Here is a 19584-nt window from a genome sequence, read left to right as displayed (position 1 = left end):
TAAGTGGATGGTATACATTTTAGGGTGCAGCTGCGATTGGGAAAATTGCTGACAATTTGCATAAAAAAGGACCGCCTGTGCAACAATGCAGCAAACATACATTGATTTACATCGTCCAGGCAACACAAGACTCGATGCTAAACAGCTTGACTTATTGCAGTGTGTATCCTCTTTCCAAACACACACGTACGCACAACTTCCCCCTGCCTACTCGCGGCAGATGATGCCGGGCGATGCAGTGGAAATAGCCGACTCCTATTTCAAGTTACTTCAGAAAGACTCTTGCCTTCCCCTTTGCTCTGCAGGTGGTGAGTGGTCATGTGTTGCCAGCTTGGAGAGGGTTTCTTATTTAGTCTTAAGCCCCAGGCTTTGTTTGGACACGGACTTGTGTGTGTGTGTGTCGTACACAACGGCTGTGTTTACATTGGATTCGGTGTGCACACGTTCATCCATGCATGCACATTCATTTGCACACGCAGGCTGTGTTTTCTCTTTGGCAGAGAGAGGGATGTAAGGTTGCTTTTTTGTCTTTATGCGCACCTGATTGTTACAGAGTTGTTGCATTGACAGTCCCCTGGTGATGATTTATTATTCCTTTCTCATGTGATTCCTGTTTAGTGGTAGCTTCTTGAGCCTCTGTCTGACTCGGTCTGTTTTCTGTGCTGTGTCCATTCCTTCATGAGCAGGGTGCTGGCGAGACCAGAGGGTTTCATTCTCTCCAGAGGGAACACCATGGCCTTAGCGGGATGCCCTGACTACTTCCTACATCACTCAAACTACCAGGTGAATATTTCGTGGGTTGTTATGTATGTGCGCTTGTCAGTGGCGGCTGCCGGCATGTTAACCGAGAGCATGTTGTCAGTAAGTGACGCAGAAGCAGCACAGGTGTAACTTCTAACTTTAACGAGGGCTCCGTTTCATTTAGCTTTGCTACTCGTGAACCACACAAAACCGAAGATGGCATTTTAATTCAATATAATTAGTTGCACCTGCAGTTGACAAGTCAAAGGCTACGTTCCGATTTGTTTCTCAAATCAGATCTTTAAGATGGATCTTTAAGTCTCCACTTTTATTTGCATGTGATCAGATCTCATTTGCGTGTGCAGACCTCACCAATCTGCATAGGTTGCTGTAACTACGTAGCTACGCGGCTTTCCAACGCTCGAATTAATCGTGTTGTCACGTCCAGACATGTAGGTCCATCTGTGGGTCCTCAGTACTACAGGACACGCCCGTCGAGACGGTGGCAGTTCTGTTGGTTTTAGGCACCAAAACCACTTGGTTAGGTTTAGGAAAACCTCCTGGTTTGGGTTAAAGCAATGAATCCAATTGGAATCGCATTTCAAACGATCTCCAAATGTGGTTTGGAACCGATTTGCATTCTTTCTCTCCAGACTTTCTAAAAAACAATCTGGATGTGCCAAAATGGTGTCTTTTGGTCTTGTAAGGCAAGGCAAGTTTATTTGTATAGCACATTTCAACAACAAGGCGATTCAAAGTGCTTCACATAAAACCATTAAAAGCATCAAAACACAATGCAGAAGAAAACGGGATTTAAAAACAGTTAAGAACATACATTAAAACAGTCAAAAAGCTAAATTAAAAATTTAAAAAATTGAATAAAAGTTGCAGTGCAGTTTAAGAAATAAAATGCAGTAGTGAGATGCAGAAATTGATTAATATCCTTGAATCTGGTTCAATTAAAGGCAACAGCAAACAGAAAAGTCTTCAATCTGGACTAAAAGGAGCTGAGGGTCTCAGCAGACCTGCAGCTTTCAGGAACCTTGTTCCAGATATATGGAGCAGAAAAGCTGAACGCTGCTTCTCCAAGTTTAGTTCTGACTCTTGGAACAGAAAGTAGACTCGTCCCAGACGACCTGAGGGGCCGGGATGGGTTACAAGGTCGCAGCAGATAAAACGTATTTAGTCTGAGCAATTTATGGACGGTGCCTTTAGCCCACTAGCATTAGCTAGCTAAGATAGCATGTTGAAGTTTTCTCCTATTGGAGCAGCTGAGAACTGCACAGGTTCTGTCAAAAGTAACTTTACACACAAAGTAAAGGTAAAAGTAGAAACTTCTACACTTCTTAGGACATCTTGCATATCAGCAGTAATGCTGAGTTGGTGACTTTCTTCTCTGTCGGATCAATTGATCTATCAATTCTATCAATGGCTTAATTGCATGCATCGCTAATACAAGTCTCTGAATGACTCAGAATTTGTTGTAGTTAAATCAAGACTACATTTTGACACTTCTGTCCTTCAAGGAATACTGCCAAAGTTGGAGCGTTTCTCTGCCAGGCAGATACAGAAAAGGTAATGCATGCAATTGGTCAGATTCAGCTCATCCCGAACACAGCAGCACGTTGTCTGACGAAAACCTTATCTTATCCTGTTTTATTATTATAATTATTGCTATTATTATTTTAATTATTAACTTGTGTATCGTGGCTCTGGGAGTCTCCTCGCTTCACAGCGAATGACTCCTGGCCTAGTTAGGTAAAATATGGCATCTGTGCAGCACTTTCTCTGTTGAACTCCTGCAAAATGAGCCCTTTGTTCTCCCACTCTGATTTTCTCCAGTACAACCCGCCAGTAACCTAAAGAATTCGGGTAAAGAGCACCGTGGAGGTCTATAAATAGAGCGCTAAACAAACAACAATAACAAGCTGTGGGCTTTGTTGTGTGGCTATCCCGGGAGCCTGGGATTGATGGCATGACGTCCTACTGGGGCCGATGGGACGATGGAGGTGACGTAGCCTCAGCTGCCTTACTTCTCTTAGTGGAGGTGCAAAAATGCAGCTCCCTGCTAGCCCAAACCGTGGGACCGCTGAGCCCCTGTTGAGCTGACATGAAGTTGGATTGGTTCACGTTAGCTTCCAGGAAAGGGTTTTGCACCAGTAAGACTGCAGTGAATAGTGAATCGAATCCCCATAGAAAACAACATTCCTCCACCCTGCATCTAACGGAGAAAAAAACCCCCAGAGTTTTATAGTCAGAGGGAGCGAAGTGGGTTACAACATTGCTGTGTGTGTGTGTGTGTGTGTGTGTGTGTGTGCGTGTGTGTGTGTGTGTGTGTGTGTGTTATGTAAAGCCTGCCAGTTGACGTGACACAGCATGACACACACACACACACACACACACACACACACACACACACACACACACACACACACACCCCATGGAGTCCCTGTGTAGGCAGTCACTGTAGGTTTAGTGTGTGTGTAGATAAGGAGCGAATGTGCCCTCGTTTCTGCATACTTGCATAACGCTATACATAACACTGGGCATGTTTGGGAATCTGGGCAGCATTCCAGGCCTGTCTACAGAGTGTGTTTGTTTGTGTGTGTGTGTGTGTGTGTGTGTGTGCATCTTAGTGGGAACTTTGGATCGCTGCCAGAAATGTCTCAGAGGAAGCAGCCAGCAGATCTCTCTCCCTCCCACCTCCTCACATATTAGTGTGTATTTGTTCATGGGCATACACATGAAGTGCAGAGCATTAAGACGCCACCGTCCACAGACTTGAAGCTCCGCTGAGTTACGACTCTAACCGGTCAGAAGAGCAGAAAAAACTGATCCTGCACCCCCGATGGACAGTATATATGTGCCAACAGTCCCTGGACGTCCATGTTCTGCCTGAGAACATGGATTAGTTCTTTGTCTATTTACTTTCTGAGAGGTCAGAGGTCAGCGGCTGTATGCGGTGTTCGCCGTCTCAGTCTCGCACGTGTGCTTTCAAGGAAGCGTAGCCTTTGATTCTCTGAGAGAAGTTCTGTTGAAATGTCTCGATGTTAATGCTGTGGGCCATAGAGGGAAAGGGGAGACGTTTGCTCACAGCAAACATGTCAAGAGCTGTCAAGACTCTCCAGAGCAACTCGAATCTGTCAAGCTGATCGAAGCTGCAGGCCAAATATTTTCTCTGCAAGTTTTGCTGACTGCAAGAATCAAGACACTTGCCCATACAGAATTCTTTAAGACGAGAACTACCTCATTCTAATCCAAGGAGATGTAGCCATAGAAAATATTCTATTAGCTTTTCGCTCAAACTGGCACTATATCCTGACAGTTCTGTCTGAGACAGAGAATCTGTGAAAAAAACATCAATATTATGTCACTGCGTTGCCTGAACTTCTCTCCTCACATGTTTAGCTGTAAAAAGAGAAAGTTTATGACTCAACCGCAACATTAACATTCAAGCCAAAACCAAGCACCGCTCTCCTGCCGGAACAAACATTCTTTTTATTTTACGGCTAAACAAACAGTCCACAAAAATATTTTTCTGACAACATTTGAGACATTTAAGTCTTCATTCATATAAAGCGCTGCCTAGTTTGCCCTTTGATTGGAGTTCACGAGCTTCACGCGCATTAGCGGCTGCTTTATGGTGTTCACACCAAAACGTGCAGCAACGTACAGTCAAGTCAACGCAAATATTGTAGCGGCCTCCGGGCATCTACGATCGTACCTCATATTTGTATAAATGTGAAACAGAACGAAAATCAACGTGTATAAACCATAGACTGTCTATAGTACAAACAACTGAGTGTTGCTGGTGCAGCTACAATGTTAACCTAGTTTAGCACTGATCGACCCGAACTCCATTCAGAAAGCAAGCGTTTAAAAGTTATTTGCTTGTCGTCTTGCGGACAAAGTACAAATATAGACTTATTACAAAATGGAATTCTTATGGAGTAATTTCTGTCTCCTTTTTATCTGGTTATTGCAATTAAATCATCAGTTTATTTTGGTTCATGCCACAGTTACACACCAGCTGACGTTTAATTTTGGCAGGAAAGAATCGAAGCAAGCAGTCGTCTCAAGCCGTGGTCGGTGAACATCGTTCACATCAGTAACCTTAAACAAGATTCCTTCGCACTCTCTCCAACAATCGTTTTTAAGAGAAGGAACGGCTCAAAGGTGATTTTAGCACAGACTGTAGTCAATCCACCAGAATAATCCTAAAAAGTATGTTTAATGAGGCTATGTCTTTGCCAAGATCAGTTCCCGTCACTTCGGGACCTATTTGGCCATTAAGGTAGCATCGGTACACCATCTTTTCAGACTATGGAGTCAGTGAAAGTGGATTACTGGGAGTTCACAATGAGGTTTTTATGGGGAATGTAGCCGTTAAAGCTGAATCTTTCACTACACGAGTGCTGCAGAGGGTTGGGACTTGTAGCTATATATTAACACTGCCGGTACTGCTATCTGTTACTAGATCTAGGACACTGTACGGCCTTCAACTCCAAACCATGTACACAATCACACTTTCATGTCCTCGAGAAGGTAATCCCAAACCAGTGCTGAGATAAGAATGACCGACACAGCAGTGTAATGTTTACCAAAAACTAAATGTAACATCTTGACCTCCTGACTTGTTTTTGTACTTAGTAGTATTTTAGTTTTATTTAGAAACTCTTCATTCCAGCGATATGATTTATTTATTTATCAAGATCTTTGCATCGTGTAGCGTGACATAGCTGGTAGCCCAATGGAATCGTAAGGACAAGATCTTTTACTTGCATTGTCAAATTAGGCTAAAGCAGCAGCCGTTAGCTTAGCCTAAAGTTGCAGAAGAAAATCTTCACTAGAATTTAAAATACAGTTTTCTGGGTTTGTAGTGGAAGACACTAAGAGTGCAGGAGGTCAATGTGAGGTTTTCTCGTCTGTGCATTTAATGCTCATTTGCATTTTGTAGTAAGTATATCTGAGGGAGTTTTGTAGCTGGAGGAAGTTGTAGCTAACCGCTTTAGCTGAAGCCTGCAGACTTTCTTTTTCAGTACACTGGCCTTGCAGCCAAGTTGCCTTCCTTGGAAAGCTTTTGGTTGCTGCTTCTTAGAGCTATAAATCTCACTCTGGGCATTTATGGATGTTTTAGAGCACAGAGTGGAGCTGTGAGTGTATATTTGTGTGTGTGTGTGTGTGTGTGTGTGTGTGAATGTGTGTGTGTGCACAGCATGACCCCAGGCCACGAGCAGTTCCTGGAAGCAATGCTTCCTCGTTCTTCTTTTTCCTGGAAAAGGGAAGATTGAAAATTGGCTTGGCTTTCTTCCCTCCCCCGTCTCCACTGTGTGTGTGTGTGTGTGTGTGTGTGTGTGTGTGTGTGTGTGTGTGTGTGTGTGTGTGTGTGTGTGTGTGTGTGTGTGTGTGTGTGTGTGTGTCTCTGTGTGCTTGTCTCTGTGTGAGATTGTTTAAGTGGGCCTGAGCTGGCTGGTATGTTTTTGCTCTTAAAAGTGATTGATCTGTTGTTGTGTTTTTGAAACGCACAAATCAGTAGTTAGTGAAAGTGTGAGGTTCAGAAAGTCACAAGGTCAAAGTGTCACTGGCCTCTGAACTTGAGGCTTGATGTTCCTCGAGAGCAAAGGCATGACCACCACCCCTTTGTCTGAACTCTGAAAATATCACGTTGTCTCACTCTTCACTGAAATATCTGACATGTTAAACCACTACATGTTTTTGTCTTTGTCTTTTTTAATAAAAATTGTTCTTTTTCTGCCTTTTTTTGACAGGAAAGCATGGACCGCACTTCCTCTCGCCGGCCCGAGGAGCTGCTCGTTCCAGGATTTCAGCGCTCGGCCAATCAAGACTTGCCACATCACCATGGTAACTCTCCTCATCCAACTTATGTCAGAACTGTTCAGGGGATGAAAATATGAAACGACGAATTATGGTCGTTATCCCACAATGTGTTTTTTCTACTCTTAATGTCGTAAAATGTAACACAGTTCTTTCCACATTTTACTTGCTTCACATTCTTTTTTCATGCTTTTTCTTTATGGGATTTCTACTGCAAACACATCTGCTGTTCCTTCTTTCCTTCTCTATCTCCATATTGTCTCCCTTCATCACTGCAGGTCCCCGCCTCCATACACACACTCACACACTCTCACACACGTTCTCTTAATAAATTCCCAGAAATCCCTTCAGTCATTGTGGAAAATCATTTTGGAAATCCCTTTTGGAAAGTGGCCAACTTATGGAGAGGAGAGCGGTGTCTCTCTCCAACCTTTTTATTTTTTTTTCTCCCACTTGGCTTGCCGGTTTAGTGGATTGTCGGCTCTGCTGATGTGTGGTGGGCATTGCTTGTGTGAGAGTATTAAATACGGCTTCATGTGAAAGTGGTTCACAGGGAGAGATAGTAGAAGGTATGCAGGTCCATACTCGGCGACAGGCAGTGACACCGCAGACTAATATTACTGCCGCTCTTTTCATCTACACATAGAGATATTGACCGCAGCAATTTCATAACCATTTTGGGGAATCATGGGAAATGAAAAAGCACTAACTGCAGGAGAAGTTGAGGGAAAAGGAGACTACAATCTGTATCATACATAATTCATAGACTGCACTGCATTAGACCATGCATTGAGGATATTAACTGCACAAGAGCAGCTGAGGGTATTTATTGCATTAAAGTCATGGACACACAAATATTACAATCCCATGCAATAATAGTACCGGTTATTTCTGCAATTGTGCAACGTCAAGCGGTATTAATCTGCATGCAAGAGAATGATTAGAAAAAACCCTCCTTTTACTGAATAGTTCATGTTTAACAAAGAGCAGACACCTGTTAACCAATAAGATGAAGACCATCTGTATAAATGAATGAGATGTCAGTTTGACTGATCAGAATCTAAGATAAGCAGTAATATGTCAAATGTTTTCTTTTTGATACTTCATATTTTATTTAGGTATTTTTACAGTTTAACAAGAAATAAATCCTTCACAAGTAAGAAAGAATAAAATAAATTAACCATGCATCTGGCCAAGAAGGGTCATGAAGAAAAAAGAAAAAGCTTAAGTAAAAATAAGAAAAAATCAAAACAACCATGCAACACTTCAACAACATTATATTAAAAGTTTTTTTTTTACTTATATAAAAAAAACTTACTTTATATATATATATATATATATATATATATATATATATATAAAAAAACTTACTTTATATATATATATATATATATATATATATATATATATATATATATATATATATATATATATATATATATATATATATATATATATATATATATATGGGGTTGCATATGTCAAATGTTTTTATTGTTTTCCCTGATAATGTTTTGTAAGAGAAAAAAAAACTAATCGATGACTTCAGTGAAAAAGAAGAGTGAAAGACACACGGCTGCTGTTTCATTCTGACTTTGCACTCCAGAGAAACATTACATCAACCTCACTGACGGACGCGCTGTATATTTAGATCACGACAGGCTCAGGTTACGTCCCCTCAGTCTTTTTTATGATCTGGTGACATGTGTCTTGATGCATACCATGGTGTCGATTACATGTAAAAGCTAGCCAATTGAATTTAACAGGTTTATTGTTTTGTTCATAATTTAAGATTAAGAGGCCTCTTATTTGTTTTCAGTGCTTTCCTTCAGAGCTGCTTCACTTCAATAGCGTTGATTCTTTGTACCGCTCAGTATAAATATTAAGGTTCCTCACAGTGAAGCCAATGCGGAAGTGCCTTAAATGTTTTGCTAATGGCCAACAGGGGGCGACTTTAGTCTGGTTGTATAGAAGTCTATGAGAAAATGACTCATTGTATTACCTCAGTAAACATTTTAAACATGAGTTTATGGTCTCAGTCGCTAGTTTCAAAAGTCTTCTTCAATGCAGCATGATGTTTATTTAGTAAATTATGGTCCCACATACAGCAGAGTATGCTTTAGGGCGGGACTACCTTGTGGTTGTCAGGTTGCTACCAAGGCGTTGTCTGTGTTTTCGTCTTACAACTTTAACCCTCCTGTCGCTTCTGGTTGCAAAAAAACTATATGGCAACGACAACTTGCATTACAGTAAAGATTGTTTAGAGAAAAAAAGCGTTACTCACTCACTTTACCCACCAGCATTTACACATCATGTGTGGTGATGGAGCGAGACCTCACTTTCACTTCATTGTCCACAGTGAAAACATGTACAATGCAAAATATGATTACACAGACAACATATAAATACAATCTGATCTCAGTACAGAATACAAATTATTTGTTGACTACTTCTGCCAAATGTTCTGCAGTGCAGCTTTATGTAAAATATAACTGGAGTATTTTTATTGCATGTAAAGGACCTCGATTGCACTTTGCCCTCGAACGCCTCGCTCTCTTCTCTGACCTCTAGACTGCCGTCAGAGATCGCTGATTGCAGGTTGTCGTGGCCGGGGACAGAGAGCGCTCATTCAGCGTATTCTGGGATATTGCAGGAATGAATTGGCCGCGGTTGGATGGTAGGTTTTGTTGTCGGTTGCTAACCAAAGTGCTGCAGCAGTTAATCTTCATTCAAAGTTGCAGCTGGTAGAAAAGAGATATTTTCATGCTATATGTCCTCTGGCTTCCCAGACTGAAGCCAGCAGGACAGCGTGGGCCATGCCAGACATGGGAAGAGGGAGAGGAATGCCAATGATGCCATCGTTATCCTCTTAAAGCTGCACTGGGCTACATTTTTATGTAAAACTGCAGCCGGTTTATCAGCCTTAAACACAAAGTGGTGCTTCAACAGAGTAGAGCTGCAAGAGAGAAAACCTTCCACTTCCCAGATTAAGATGATGGAGGTGGATATTTTGCTTTGATGAAATGGTTTAAGTGTAAACACTTGTTTGCGCATAGAAAGTGACAAATTGGAAACGTGCGGTCAGTCCACACAGCTAGACTTCCCAATGACAACTGAAACTATGATTATCCACTACCTCCTCATTCACGACTGCTGCACTTTAGTAGTTATCAACCTCTTCCAAAAAGTAGTCAATAGCAATGCTAACCCAATAACATTGAATTCTCGTCAAAAAGGTCTCCAATACAGCAGTACAGGGTTGATTAATGTAGGTGGGACCCAACTAGGCTATGAGAGGCTGTTAGCAAATGAGCTGTGATCTGATTGGACCAAACCCAGCACACTTGTGTGAGCTGGAGATACTGTTTGACTGCAGCAACAAACAATGCGATTTGCTTTCCGCTGCTTTATTTTGCAGCAATACTAGAAAGCATTTCCACTTCTTTAATGCTGCACATGACATTTTGAGTGTCAAACACTTAATTGCTTGCACCAATGTATGATGCAATCTTTTACATTTTATGTTATTGACCGTTGGCGCGCCACCGGCACCATCTCAAACTGAATAGCTGTTTCCAATCACAAAAAGAATGACGTTTAGCACGTTAGCATGCTAACATTTGATTTGAGTCATCAGGATTCATCCTCTGGGAACCTCAAATCTGTATAAAATGTCTGAGAGATCTTTCCAGTAGCCTTTGAGATATTTGAGTTTGGACCAAAGCTAGCATGGCTATAATGCATTTTTATTTTTCATAAATGTCACATCAGAGGATTTCTGGATACTGTAGGCCTGAAAATCGAATTTATGGCACCTGCTGGTGCATAAATTCAATGTGTAATAGGCGTCTTTTTCATGGAAGACATTTTGACATGCACAGGTGTAAATAATAAAATGAATTTATCCTGAATTTCCTTTACCTGTCTCGGGTTCCTGGTATGCTAGCAGATTCACACCTGTGCTTTGAATCGCCTAAATGTCTGCTGTGCAAAAGGCCTACATATCACGGCTTTACATAATAATCACCTCTGACTGTCCTCATGTACTCTCTTGTTCTTTTCCAACTGTGTGTGTGTGTGTGTGTGTGTGTGTGTGTGTGTGTGTGTGTGTGTGTGTGTGTGTGTGTGTGTGTGTGTGTGTGTGTGTGTGTGTGTGTGTGTGTCAAACCCTCCTCCCAACCCATGTCCCACTCATGAACCCCAGCATCACATGACCTTGTGTCCCAGACTGTCCTTTCTGTGTGCGTATGTGTGTCATGCAAACACCCCTTTGTGATCTGAGATCAGACGGGCCGACTCCTGCTGAGCAGCGGCTTCTTTTCCACTCAGCGTGCATGTTCACTGTGTTTGTGTGTACACGGTACAATGTGTGCTTTCTGCTTTTCATTCTCCTGTATAATTACATGCACATGATCATCAACGCTGCACAGTGTACATGATGTCCTAGGCTCTTCTGTTCTGTGTGCGGGTGTGCACGCATGTGTTTTGGTGCTCTACTTTGTCCTGATCATTTGGCCACCATATGCCATGCAAGGGCTGTAGAAGTGCTGTAATTTATTCTTCCAGGAATGTCAGGAATTCTGAGTGTGGTGTCGGGCTGGGACACACAGGACCAACGGGCTTTGGACACACATGAAGAAACACATTGAGACGTTCTATGTCTTGCACTTAAAGGAGCACTCTCCTCCCTACAACATTAGCATTTATGTATTTTTCTGGCATGCAAGGATACAAAATTGGAGAAAAGTCTTGATGAATTGAAGTAATTGGGTGCTGCGTTTAACAACAGCGGAACTGTATCAAAACATCCGTTTACAAACTCTCACGCAACTCGTGCAGAATACATTTTATCCAGTCGTATGCGCACTACTTCCCAAACGCATGCATCTTCAATAAAATGTCACACAATGATGCAGAAGTGTTTTTAATAGTAAGGTATCAGCAAAGATGCATGTGTTTTATGAGTAGTGAGCATGCAACCGGATAAATGAGACTTTGATTATACTGCACGAGTTGTGGGAGAGTTTATAAACGGATGTTTTTATATAGTTCCGCTGTTGTTGAACCTAATTACTTCAATTCATCTTTTTTTTCTCTCTCGGTTCTCAGGTTCTTTGTTTACCTTTTAGGCATGTGAGCAAAACAAAGTTCTCTTGACAAATTCAAAGTAGGTATATTTTATATATATATATATATATATATATATATATATATATATATATATATATATATATATATATATATATATATGGTCAGCAAAGTATTCCTTTCACCTAAAACTGGCTTTATTAGAGATATTTCTATACCCCGCTAGGACACTTTTCACCACTAGATAGCAGTGCACATTCGCTTGTATTGCAGTCTGGAGATTCTACTCCATTTGTTCCTGAAGGGTAATTGATTAAGTATCAATCCTGGACTGACTTCAGTTAATTAGTAACAGGTCAGGTGAAAGGACCAGCCCGGACTGGAAACTGCCTTATTGACAGGATCCTTTCACTCTGGTTTGGATGGGGACTCAGTCTGCGGGGGACTGTTGGTTCCAACTTCCTGTACTTGATAAACTTCTCGGCAATGACGAGCTATTGAGTTGGTGCACTACGCAGCCATTGGAAGAATGGAGAGCAGTGAAACTTCAAAACAAGGCTGTGTGTTCTCTCTGGTCTGGGGATTTGATGGTTCAGGACTTCTTCTGGCAATATTTTGCCTGTTGACAGTGTTAAATTACAACTAATTAAAGGTGCTTGCCAGAATGCGACGGCCTTGCCTCAGTATGTGGAAGTGGGACAAAAGGTCAAAATGCTGAGCTGTCTGTTCAAAGAGGTAACGCTTTATGGACCATGAAGTACACTTTTCACCCCAACAGGATCCCTTTGATAACAATTTCTGACAAATTGGCTCCCATAGTGTTGACTCCTCTCTCTTTAAATCATCCATGCAACCCAAGACATCACTAGGAATGTCGTCATTTTCACAACCAGACTCCTTATTTTACCTTTTTATTAAGCCGTTCCTGTAAACTACTGAGAGAAAACGTAAACAACTGTAATCATTCTGATTCTCCTGTAGCTCTGTCGCTGACTTTCTTCTTCCTTCCCTTCTCCACCTCTCCCGTCAGAGGACGATGTGGACCTGGAGCAGCTGGTGAATGACATGAACTCCTCCATGGAGAGTGTTTACTCTACGCAGGAGGACACGGCGCTGCTCCTGAACAACGGCCACGTGAGCGCTGCTCACCACCACCACATGCACCCTGCCTACCCGGGACACGGCCAGGCCCACCGCCGCCACACCCCGCCTCTTTCCTCCCCCTCCAGGGAGAGGCTGCGGCACTCCCAGCCCATGCACATCCAGGCCGTCAGGTAAACACATAACCTGCCCCCTGAATCAATTTCTCTGTTTTATATTAAGATAAAGAGAGATGGAAGCATAAAAGTGAAAATATGTTTTAAAAAATGCATTGCCTAAAGAAGAACTGTCCTTTTTCTCTGTGTGCCTTTGCTGGTTTGTTTGCATCACAAGCTTAATATTTAATTTTTTTGCACCCAAGCTGCTTTCATCTATCGCTCTCCTCACCAACATATAAGATGGGGGCAAAGATTGCACACACTGATTGATTGAAATCCAGCTGGAAAATGCTGGAAAATCATCATCATCATCATTGATTTAAAATGTGGGATTAATTGGCCTCTAAAAATGTTACTGTTTTGATTTTTAATATTCAGGGCCTGTGATGTCACAGGCTAATCAGTTACAGCCTTTACTCACTTCTCTTAATTCGGGAATACTTGAGATAATTTTAAATAGTAGCAGCAGCAAAAATATTTTACTATAAATTGTTAACTAGGTCACTACGACTTTACTTTATTAATCAAAGACTCGAAATATCATGTTAAACAAAGGTCAGAGATCAAATTGACTTTTTAGTCTAATATACCTGTTCCATACCTTTTCTATACCCAAATGATGCCGGTCATTGTGTGTATACAGTATTGTCAGTCTTTCATTGGTCACCCAGCCATGACATTAGTGTGTGTGTCTCCCTCTGCAGGTGTCTGCAGGAAGAGCATCTGCTGCGTCCGGCCTCCCTGCCTGCCATCCCCAACCCTTTCCCTGAGCTCTGCAGCCCGGCAGGCTCCCCCGTTCTCAGCCCCCTTCAGACCTCCGACAACCACGTAAGCACAGCAAAGAAAACACCTTTCCTGCAACTTTTTGGTATGTTTTTTGTTACTGGTTACCACTATGGTTGTGATGTATTTTGGACTCCTCGATGTACGTGATGTCCTTTACTTGACCACTATCACAAGAGAGGGTGTGTGTGTTTTTTGAAACCAGCTGACTGGCCTGTTATGTTCAGGTCAGAGCAGCATGTGTTGACTTTGGCTGCGGACAGCCTTATCCTTCCATTACACAACAGCTCACCCTGGGTTATCTGACTGTGTGTGTGTATGTGTGTTATTGTGGAAGCGTCATTATCAATCACACGCACACACACGCACACACACGCACACACACACAGAGTGACGGACATGTTTTGCCGTGAACGGAGGTGAGCGACGTCTCCAGGATGCTGCAGACAGAGTGCAGACTTCCGTAGCGGAGCTGGGAACTCGGCTGGGAACGTCTGCAGGTCGGCTCTTTCTGAACCTTCTGAATCCGTCTGCGGAATGACAGACGCCCATTTCCGGTTCACACGCTTTAACCTTGGCTCCTAACGTCACTGTGTATATGCGTGTGTGCATGTCTGTGTCTGTGTCTGTGTGTGTGTGTGTGTGTGTGTGTGTGTGTGTGTGTGTGTGTGTGTGTGTGTGTGTGTGTGTCATAGCCTTGCCCTTCCTTTCCCCGGGCAAAGCCTTCTGTCCCAGGAATGTTCCATCCCTCTCAAAGATGTTTTCAGGATGCCCACCCTGAACAATAAAAGTTATTTTAGATGCTTACCCTTTCTTGTGACACACAGACACACAGACACGTGATAAGGCCAAGCATTATTTATGCCTTTCGTTAATATCATCTCACAAGGTCTGGAGTCGGAGAGCAAGTTTGCAGTTTGCACAAAGGAACTTTTGTGTAACCAGATGTTGCATCATGTCTCTTTCACAGAACGTCTCTATTTCGTTGAATTTTGCTTTTTTAACTCTTGTCTTGTGAATCTAAAGAGGCAAATAATCGCCGGGTGCTTGTTATGGAGAAGAAATATATGTTTATTTTGTGATAACTAGTGTGTTTGGATCATTTAAAATGCAGTTTGGTGTTGTCTTTAAGCTGCTTTACGTATGCTTATATCTGACATTGATGACTCATGCCAGCATTTAGTTTCTTCTTTATTGCATTTTTCATGGCATGTCACCAGATTGGAGCAGGCAAGACTGCTTCATGGCACAAAAACAAGAAGATTGTTGTATTCTCCCAGCACTAACCGCGATAAAGCTTGTGCTGGAAGGAGTAAAAAGCACATGGAAAAACCACTTCCAACATTCCATCATGTTTATCATTGTCGGCAAAAGAGAAAAACCTTTTGGCTGAACAAGCAGAGGAGGCTGGCAGACTGATAAATGTGTGGCTGGAGGTGAAGGGGATCATGGGAAACAAAAAACACCAGTGAAAAAAAACCTGGTTCACAATCAATAATTGATCCGACAATGATACATTGATGTGTAACTTCTTGTATTATTCAAACTGCCCACTATTTTCCTATGTTTCTGTGTCTAGCTGGCTAATAGGAACCACGCTAACGCGGCAGACGGCAGCTGTTAAATGGGCTACAAAGTAATCGTATCGGGGCAATTTGTTACAGTAATTTACGCCCCAATAAAAATGCCTGTTTTTGCCACTGACGGGCTCTGATTTTTATTAGAGGTGTCTTCACAACATTATGGAAAGAGTGCTCTGAAATTTGACCAGGTGACATGTTGCCGCAAGACAATGGTGGAAACGTGACTACAGACAGCAAAGCTTATCTAAAATATTTTCAATGTCATGTTTAAATATTTAGATGATTTCGACAATGTGGATGAGGTCTTTGAATTTGATGGCTGGCTCGCATAAATATGGGTGGAGTAGAGGGTCAACGGGCAGAGGAGGGTGAACAAAATTCGTTTTCAACACAAAACATGGAAAAATAGAGTCCAGGTTGAAAAATACAGAAGTCACCTTTTTAATGCTTAAAATGCTAAATGGAAAAGTGGTATGGTTCGAGGGATGGCAATGTCGGTCCAGTAATGAATAATACCAACTATTAGATGGATTGCCTTGGAATTTACAGAAACTAATGGTTCCCAGACGATGTATCTTAATGTCTTTGGTGAATCTTTTTACTTTTCATGGCATCATCAGTTTCCAACCTACAAAACTAATATCTTTAACATCACCCTCAGCTCGACATTGTGTTTTGTGCTAATTAGTGTAGTAGTGCACGATAACTAGCAGGATAACGTTAAACTAAAATGGTGAAAAGGGCTTTGTTCAACAAAAGACGCTCTTAGTCGACTATTCGATGAGTTGACTTAATCAACAGATCTGTAAAACTCAAAAGCACCACTTTAAACCTTGTGTTTACCAGAGATGCGCACATAAGTTTCCTGGAAATAAGTTGTTCAACATGTAAAAAAACAACAACTATTAGACTAAATAAATCTTAGTCGACTGAGGGGGGAAACAGTTGTGGTGAACATCACCTGTTAAGCATCGCCATGTGAGCGGTTGTGATTGCGCTGATGTTAGCATTCAGCGCAAAGCCCCGCTTTGCCTTCGCCTCACAGAGCTGCTAGCATGCTGATGTTAGCATTCAGCGCAAAGCCCCGCTTTGCCTTCGCCTCACAGAGCTGCTAGCATGCTGATGTTAGCATTCAGCTCAAAGCCCCGCTTGGCCTTCGCCTCACAGAGCTGCTAGCATGGCTGTTGACTTTTAGTCTTGTATAGCAATGTTATGATTGTGTAAAATCTTCCTCAAGCAGCCCCTGTATGAAATGGCCTCCTTTGGTGTATGTGCGTGAAGCCTTCATGTACTTTAATCCTTTTCAAATACCACGGCTAGTTTTCGGCTGATTGAATTAAACCTTCACTGATCAAATCACTAAAGTTTAAGCAAGACTAGCGTCATACTGGCCAGACGTCTGTGCCTCTGTTGGCGTGCTACAGTATGTTATGTAATGTAATATGCCTGCTAACGGAAAGGCTATAGGCTAGTGACAGGTTGTGGAGATGTTTGAGTTCCTGTATGCGTGGATGTGTGCAGAGCAGTTCAGTTTTGTTGAGGACCTCTGAGGAGGGCTTACACAACAGTGCAGACGAGACTCTCGGGCGTCTACAGACATAGCTGCATTGTATTTGCATTGGCTTGGTTTTATCAGAGGATCTCTCTCCCTCCAGCTGTCGAGTTGGAATCTGAGCATTCTTCACTAAGCTTCAGTCTTTTCTCAAAGGGATACACATAAAACCTTGTATGTGCGTGACACGACAGGTTTATGGCCTGCATTGTGTTTGATGGTTAAAAGGATTTGTCCTCAGGGTGTCATGAACATGCTACTGTGAACGGATAACATGACTCCGCATCTCCATCAGATGTTAGAGGCACATGTCGAGGAAAACACTTTACGCGGTGTCTAGTAGTTGCTAATGTCCAAAGCTTATTCTGTAGTCTGATTGTAGACAATGCTGAACGCCGGTTCCCACGCAGGTTGTGGCAATATTACACCACGCAGTTCAGTCATGTTACCCCAGCTTTCACAAGAATTTGGTCAGATCCTGTCTGTTATCATGGGCGCATGGGTTTGCTTTGGCATCATGACGGCGGCTGTAACGCAACCCCTGCTTTTATTTGTGGCCAGAGACGCGGCATTACGAACATCAGGGACGGCAGGGAGGCCCAGTGGTTAAAGAGACCATTGATCAAGCAAAGAACTAAGGTTCAAGCCCCTTGTGTTGGCAAGCATCCATTCTGCTGAAGTAGCTTTGAGCAAGACACTGAATGTCTTCCAGCTCAGGGTTCAGTGCTCAGAAAATGACCCTGACCTCTGACCTCTCTGTGGAAAAGAAAAGACGGATTCAATGGGGAAAAATGGAGATGTTTAAGAGTCAGTTTCTCATGGTTTGTTATTCAGTCTGATTATTTAAATAGTTGGTGGTTGCGAAATAAAATAAAAAGATTGCAGTCTGATCGATTGGGCGTTTTTCTTTTTCTTTTTTAGCCTTGCCAGCAGTGTCTAGGGGCGGAAATGTTGGTCGATTTGGTCGGCCGCTTTGATCCAGACTGAAATGCCTGGACACTGCCATGACATTTTGCAAAGGCATTCAGAGTCCCCAGAGGAGGAATCCTAAGGACTTTAGTGATCCCTTTCCCTCTAGTGCCAGCATGTATTTAAGCGAAATGTCTCACCAACTATTGGATGGGTTGCCATAATTTGGTTGCCACATTTTGGAGACTTTTTGTCTAGCCCCATCATCAGGTCAAAATGTATATTTCTCCAGTACAGATTAATGTCAAAATACCTGCATAACTAGTGACATTTCCCTCAGCTTCAGCTGTACTTGATGGCGAACATTATAGCTGCTAAACATGAACATTACATACCATTGTGCTTAGTAGCATGTTGGCCTACTGGACCTCAAAGCACTGCTGTGTCTTACAGTAATTACAGCTTCTCAGAGCTGCTAACCTGATGGTAGATTCTCATTTTCAGATTCTTTCATATCTAATACATGTCTGGAGTTGATGTTGTGATGGAATTGTCAAACTTTCTGTTTTCCATCCTCCTGGCTTGAAACTACTCAATGTTTTTTTTCAATAATAATTCAGCTGCGTTGTTGAACCATTGTGAAACACAACTTTTTTTTGTGTCGATAATATACTGCACACGTTATATTATTAAATACTTTCAAAATACTTATCTAATCTATGGATACAGTTTATATATGTCATCGTGTCATAAAAAGTAATTCAAGACCAAAGCTCTGAGTCACACACTCTCTGTTTAGGACTCATACCTCCCCCTCTGTCTATGGTCAGCTGATGAACTTCTGCACGCAATGGTCTGCTGACCCACTGCAATCAGATCAGGTGCATGTACACGTGTGCGTGTGTGTGTGTGTGTGTGTGTTATGAAGACTTACAGGATTTTTGAGATTCTGCCTTGCAGTAAATGTGTTGCACGTTGTGGCAATGTGATGACGCAATATTGTAATTTCCCAGCAAACATACGCTTCTTCGACACACACGAATACACAAACACTCAAACATATGCTTGCGTGCGCTGTCTGACTGAGTCATTACTGTCCAACTAGAACTTGATCTACATTCACTTGGAAACCATAAGAATGCAACCAGATAATGACGAGAGCTGATTGTTGTTCCTCAGTTGTTCATATCCAGATGAACTCTTGTTTGAGGTCATTTCTCCAAGTTAGGGCGCCAGGAATTGCATGTGATTTCAACACTGGTGAAACGATTTTGAATTCTTGCAGAGAGTTTCACTTGTTTCTTGGAATTTGAACAATTAAGACCAATGATGTACCGCACAATGACCTAACTATTGTTTCACCACTGTTTATTTATGTCATTTTGATATCTGCTACACCAAAATGGGATTCATATTTTGTTTTATTGGCTCGACCGACACTCTCATAGTAGACGTCTATCAGTCATTAGAGAATGTGTGTGTGTGTGTGTGTGTGTGTGTGTGTGTGTTAGAGACAGTGTTGGGTCGTAGGGAGGTGGGGAGGTGAGCCATTCACTGAGACTTTGTGGTGGCGCTCCAATGAGGTGAAATTGAGTTTGCCCTGTCTGCAGAGCTAATCAGCTATGTCTGGCTTGAAACCCGAACACTCACAGACATGAAAGACAGCTGACACTGTAATAGACCAGAGTGGGAAGTCTCCACCAACCAGCATTGAGATGCTGACATTAGTGGAAGCCTCCAGCAGACAGACGGCTTTGGAGGTTTGTAGCTGCTGGTATGATCATTTCTCACAGGACACTAAGAATTGGCTGTTAATTTAATGATATTAGTCATT

At 42.2% G+C, this 19584-nt stretch overlaps 1 protein-coding gene across 1 annotated transcript in view; it reads left to right on the top strand.

Moving 5' to 3' along the window:
- Positions 1-732: 732 nt before the first annotated feature.
- Positions 733-19584, top strand: part of LOC306748344 (growth factor receptor-bound protein 10-like) — a gene marked incomplete at both ends in the record, with an annotated part of 34570 nt that continues 15718 nt past the window's right edge. Inside the window, 4 exons of the mRNA XM_079231503.1 lie at positions 733-783; positions 6510-6603; positions 12695-12938; positions 13628-13751. Of these exons, the coding sequence (XP_079087629.1) occupies positions 733-783; positions 6510-6603; positions 12695-12938; positions 13628-13751 (513 nt within the window). The remainder of the gene's footprint in view (positions 784-6509; positions 6604-12694; positions 12939-13627; positions 13752-19584) is intronic.

Source organism: Taurulus bubalis (genome assembly GCF_910589615.1).
Source record: "Taurulus bubalis genome assembly, chromosome: 16".
In the NCBI taxonomy this organism is placed as follows: Eukaryota; Metazoa; Chordata; class Actinopteri; order Perciformes; family Cottidae; genus Taurulus; species Taurulus bubalis.
This window is presented reverse-complemented; position numbering and strand designations above follow the sequence as displayed.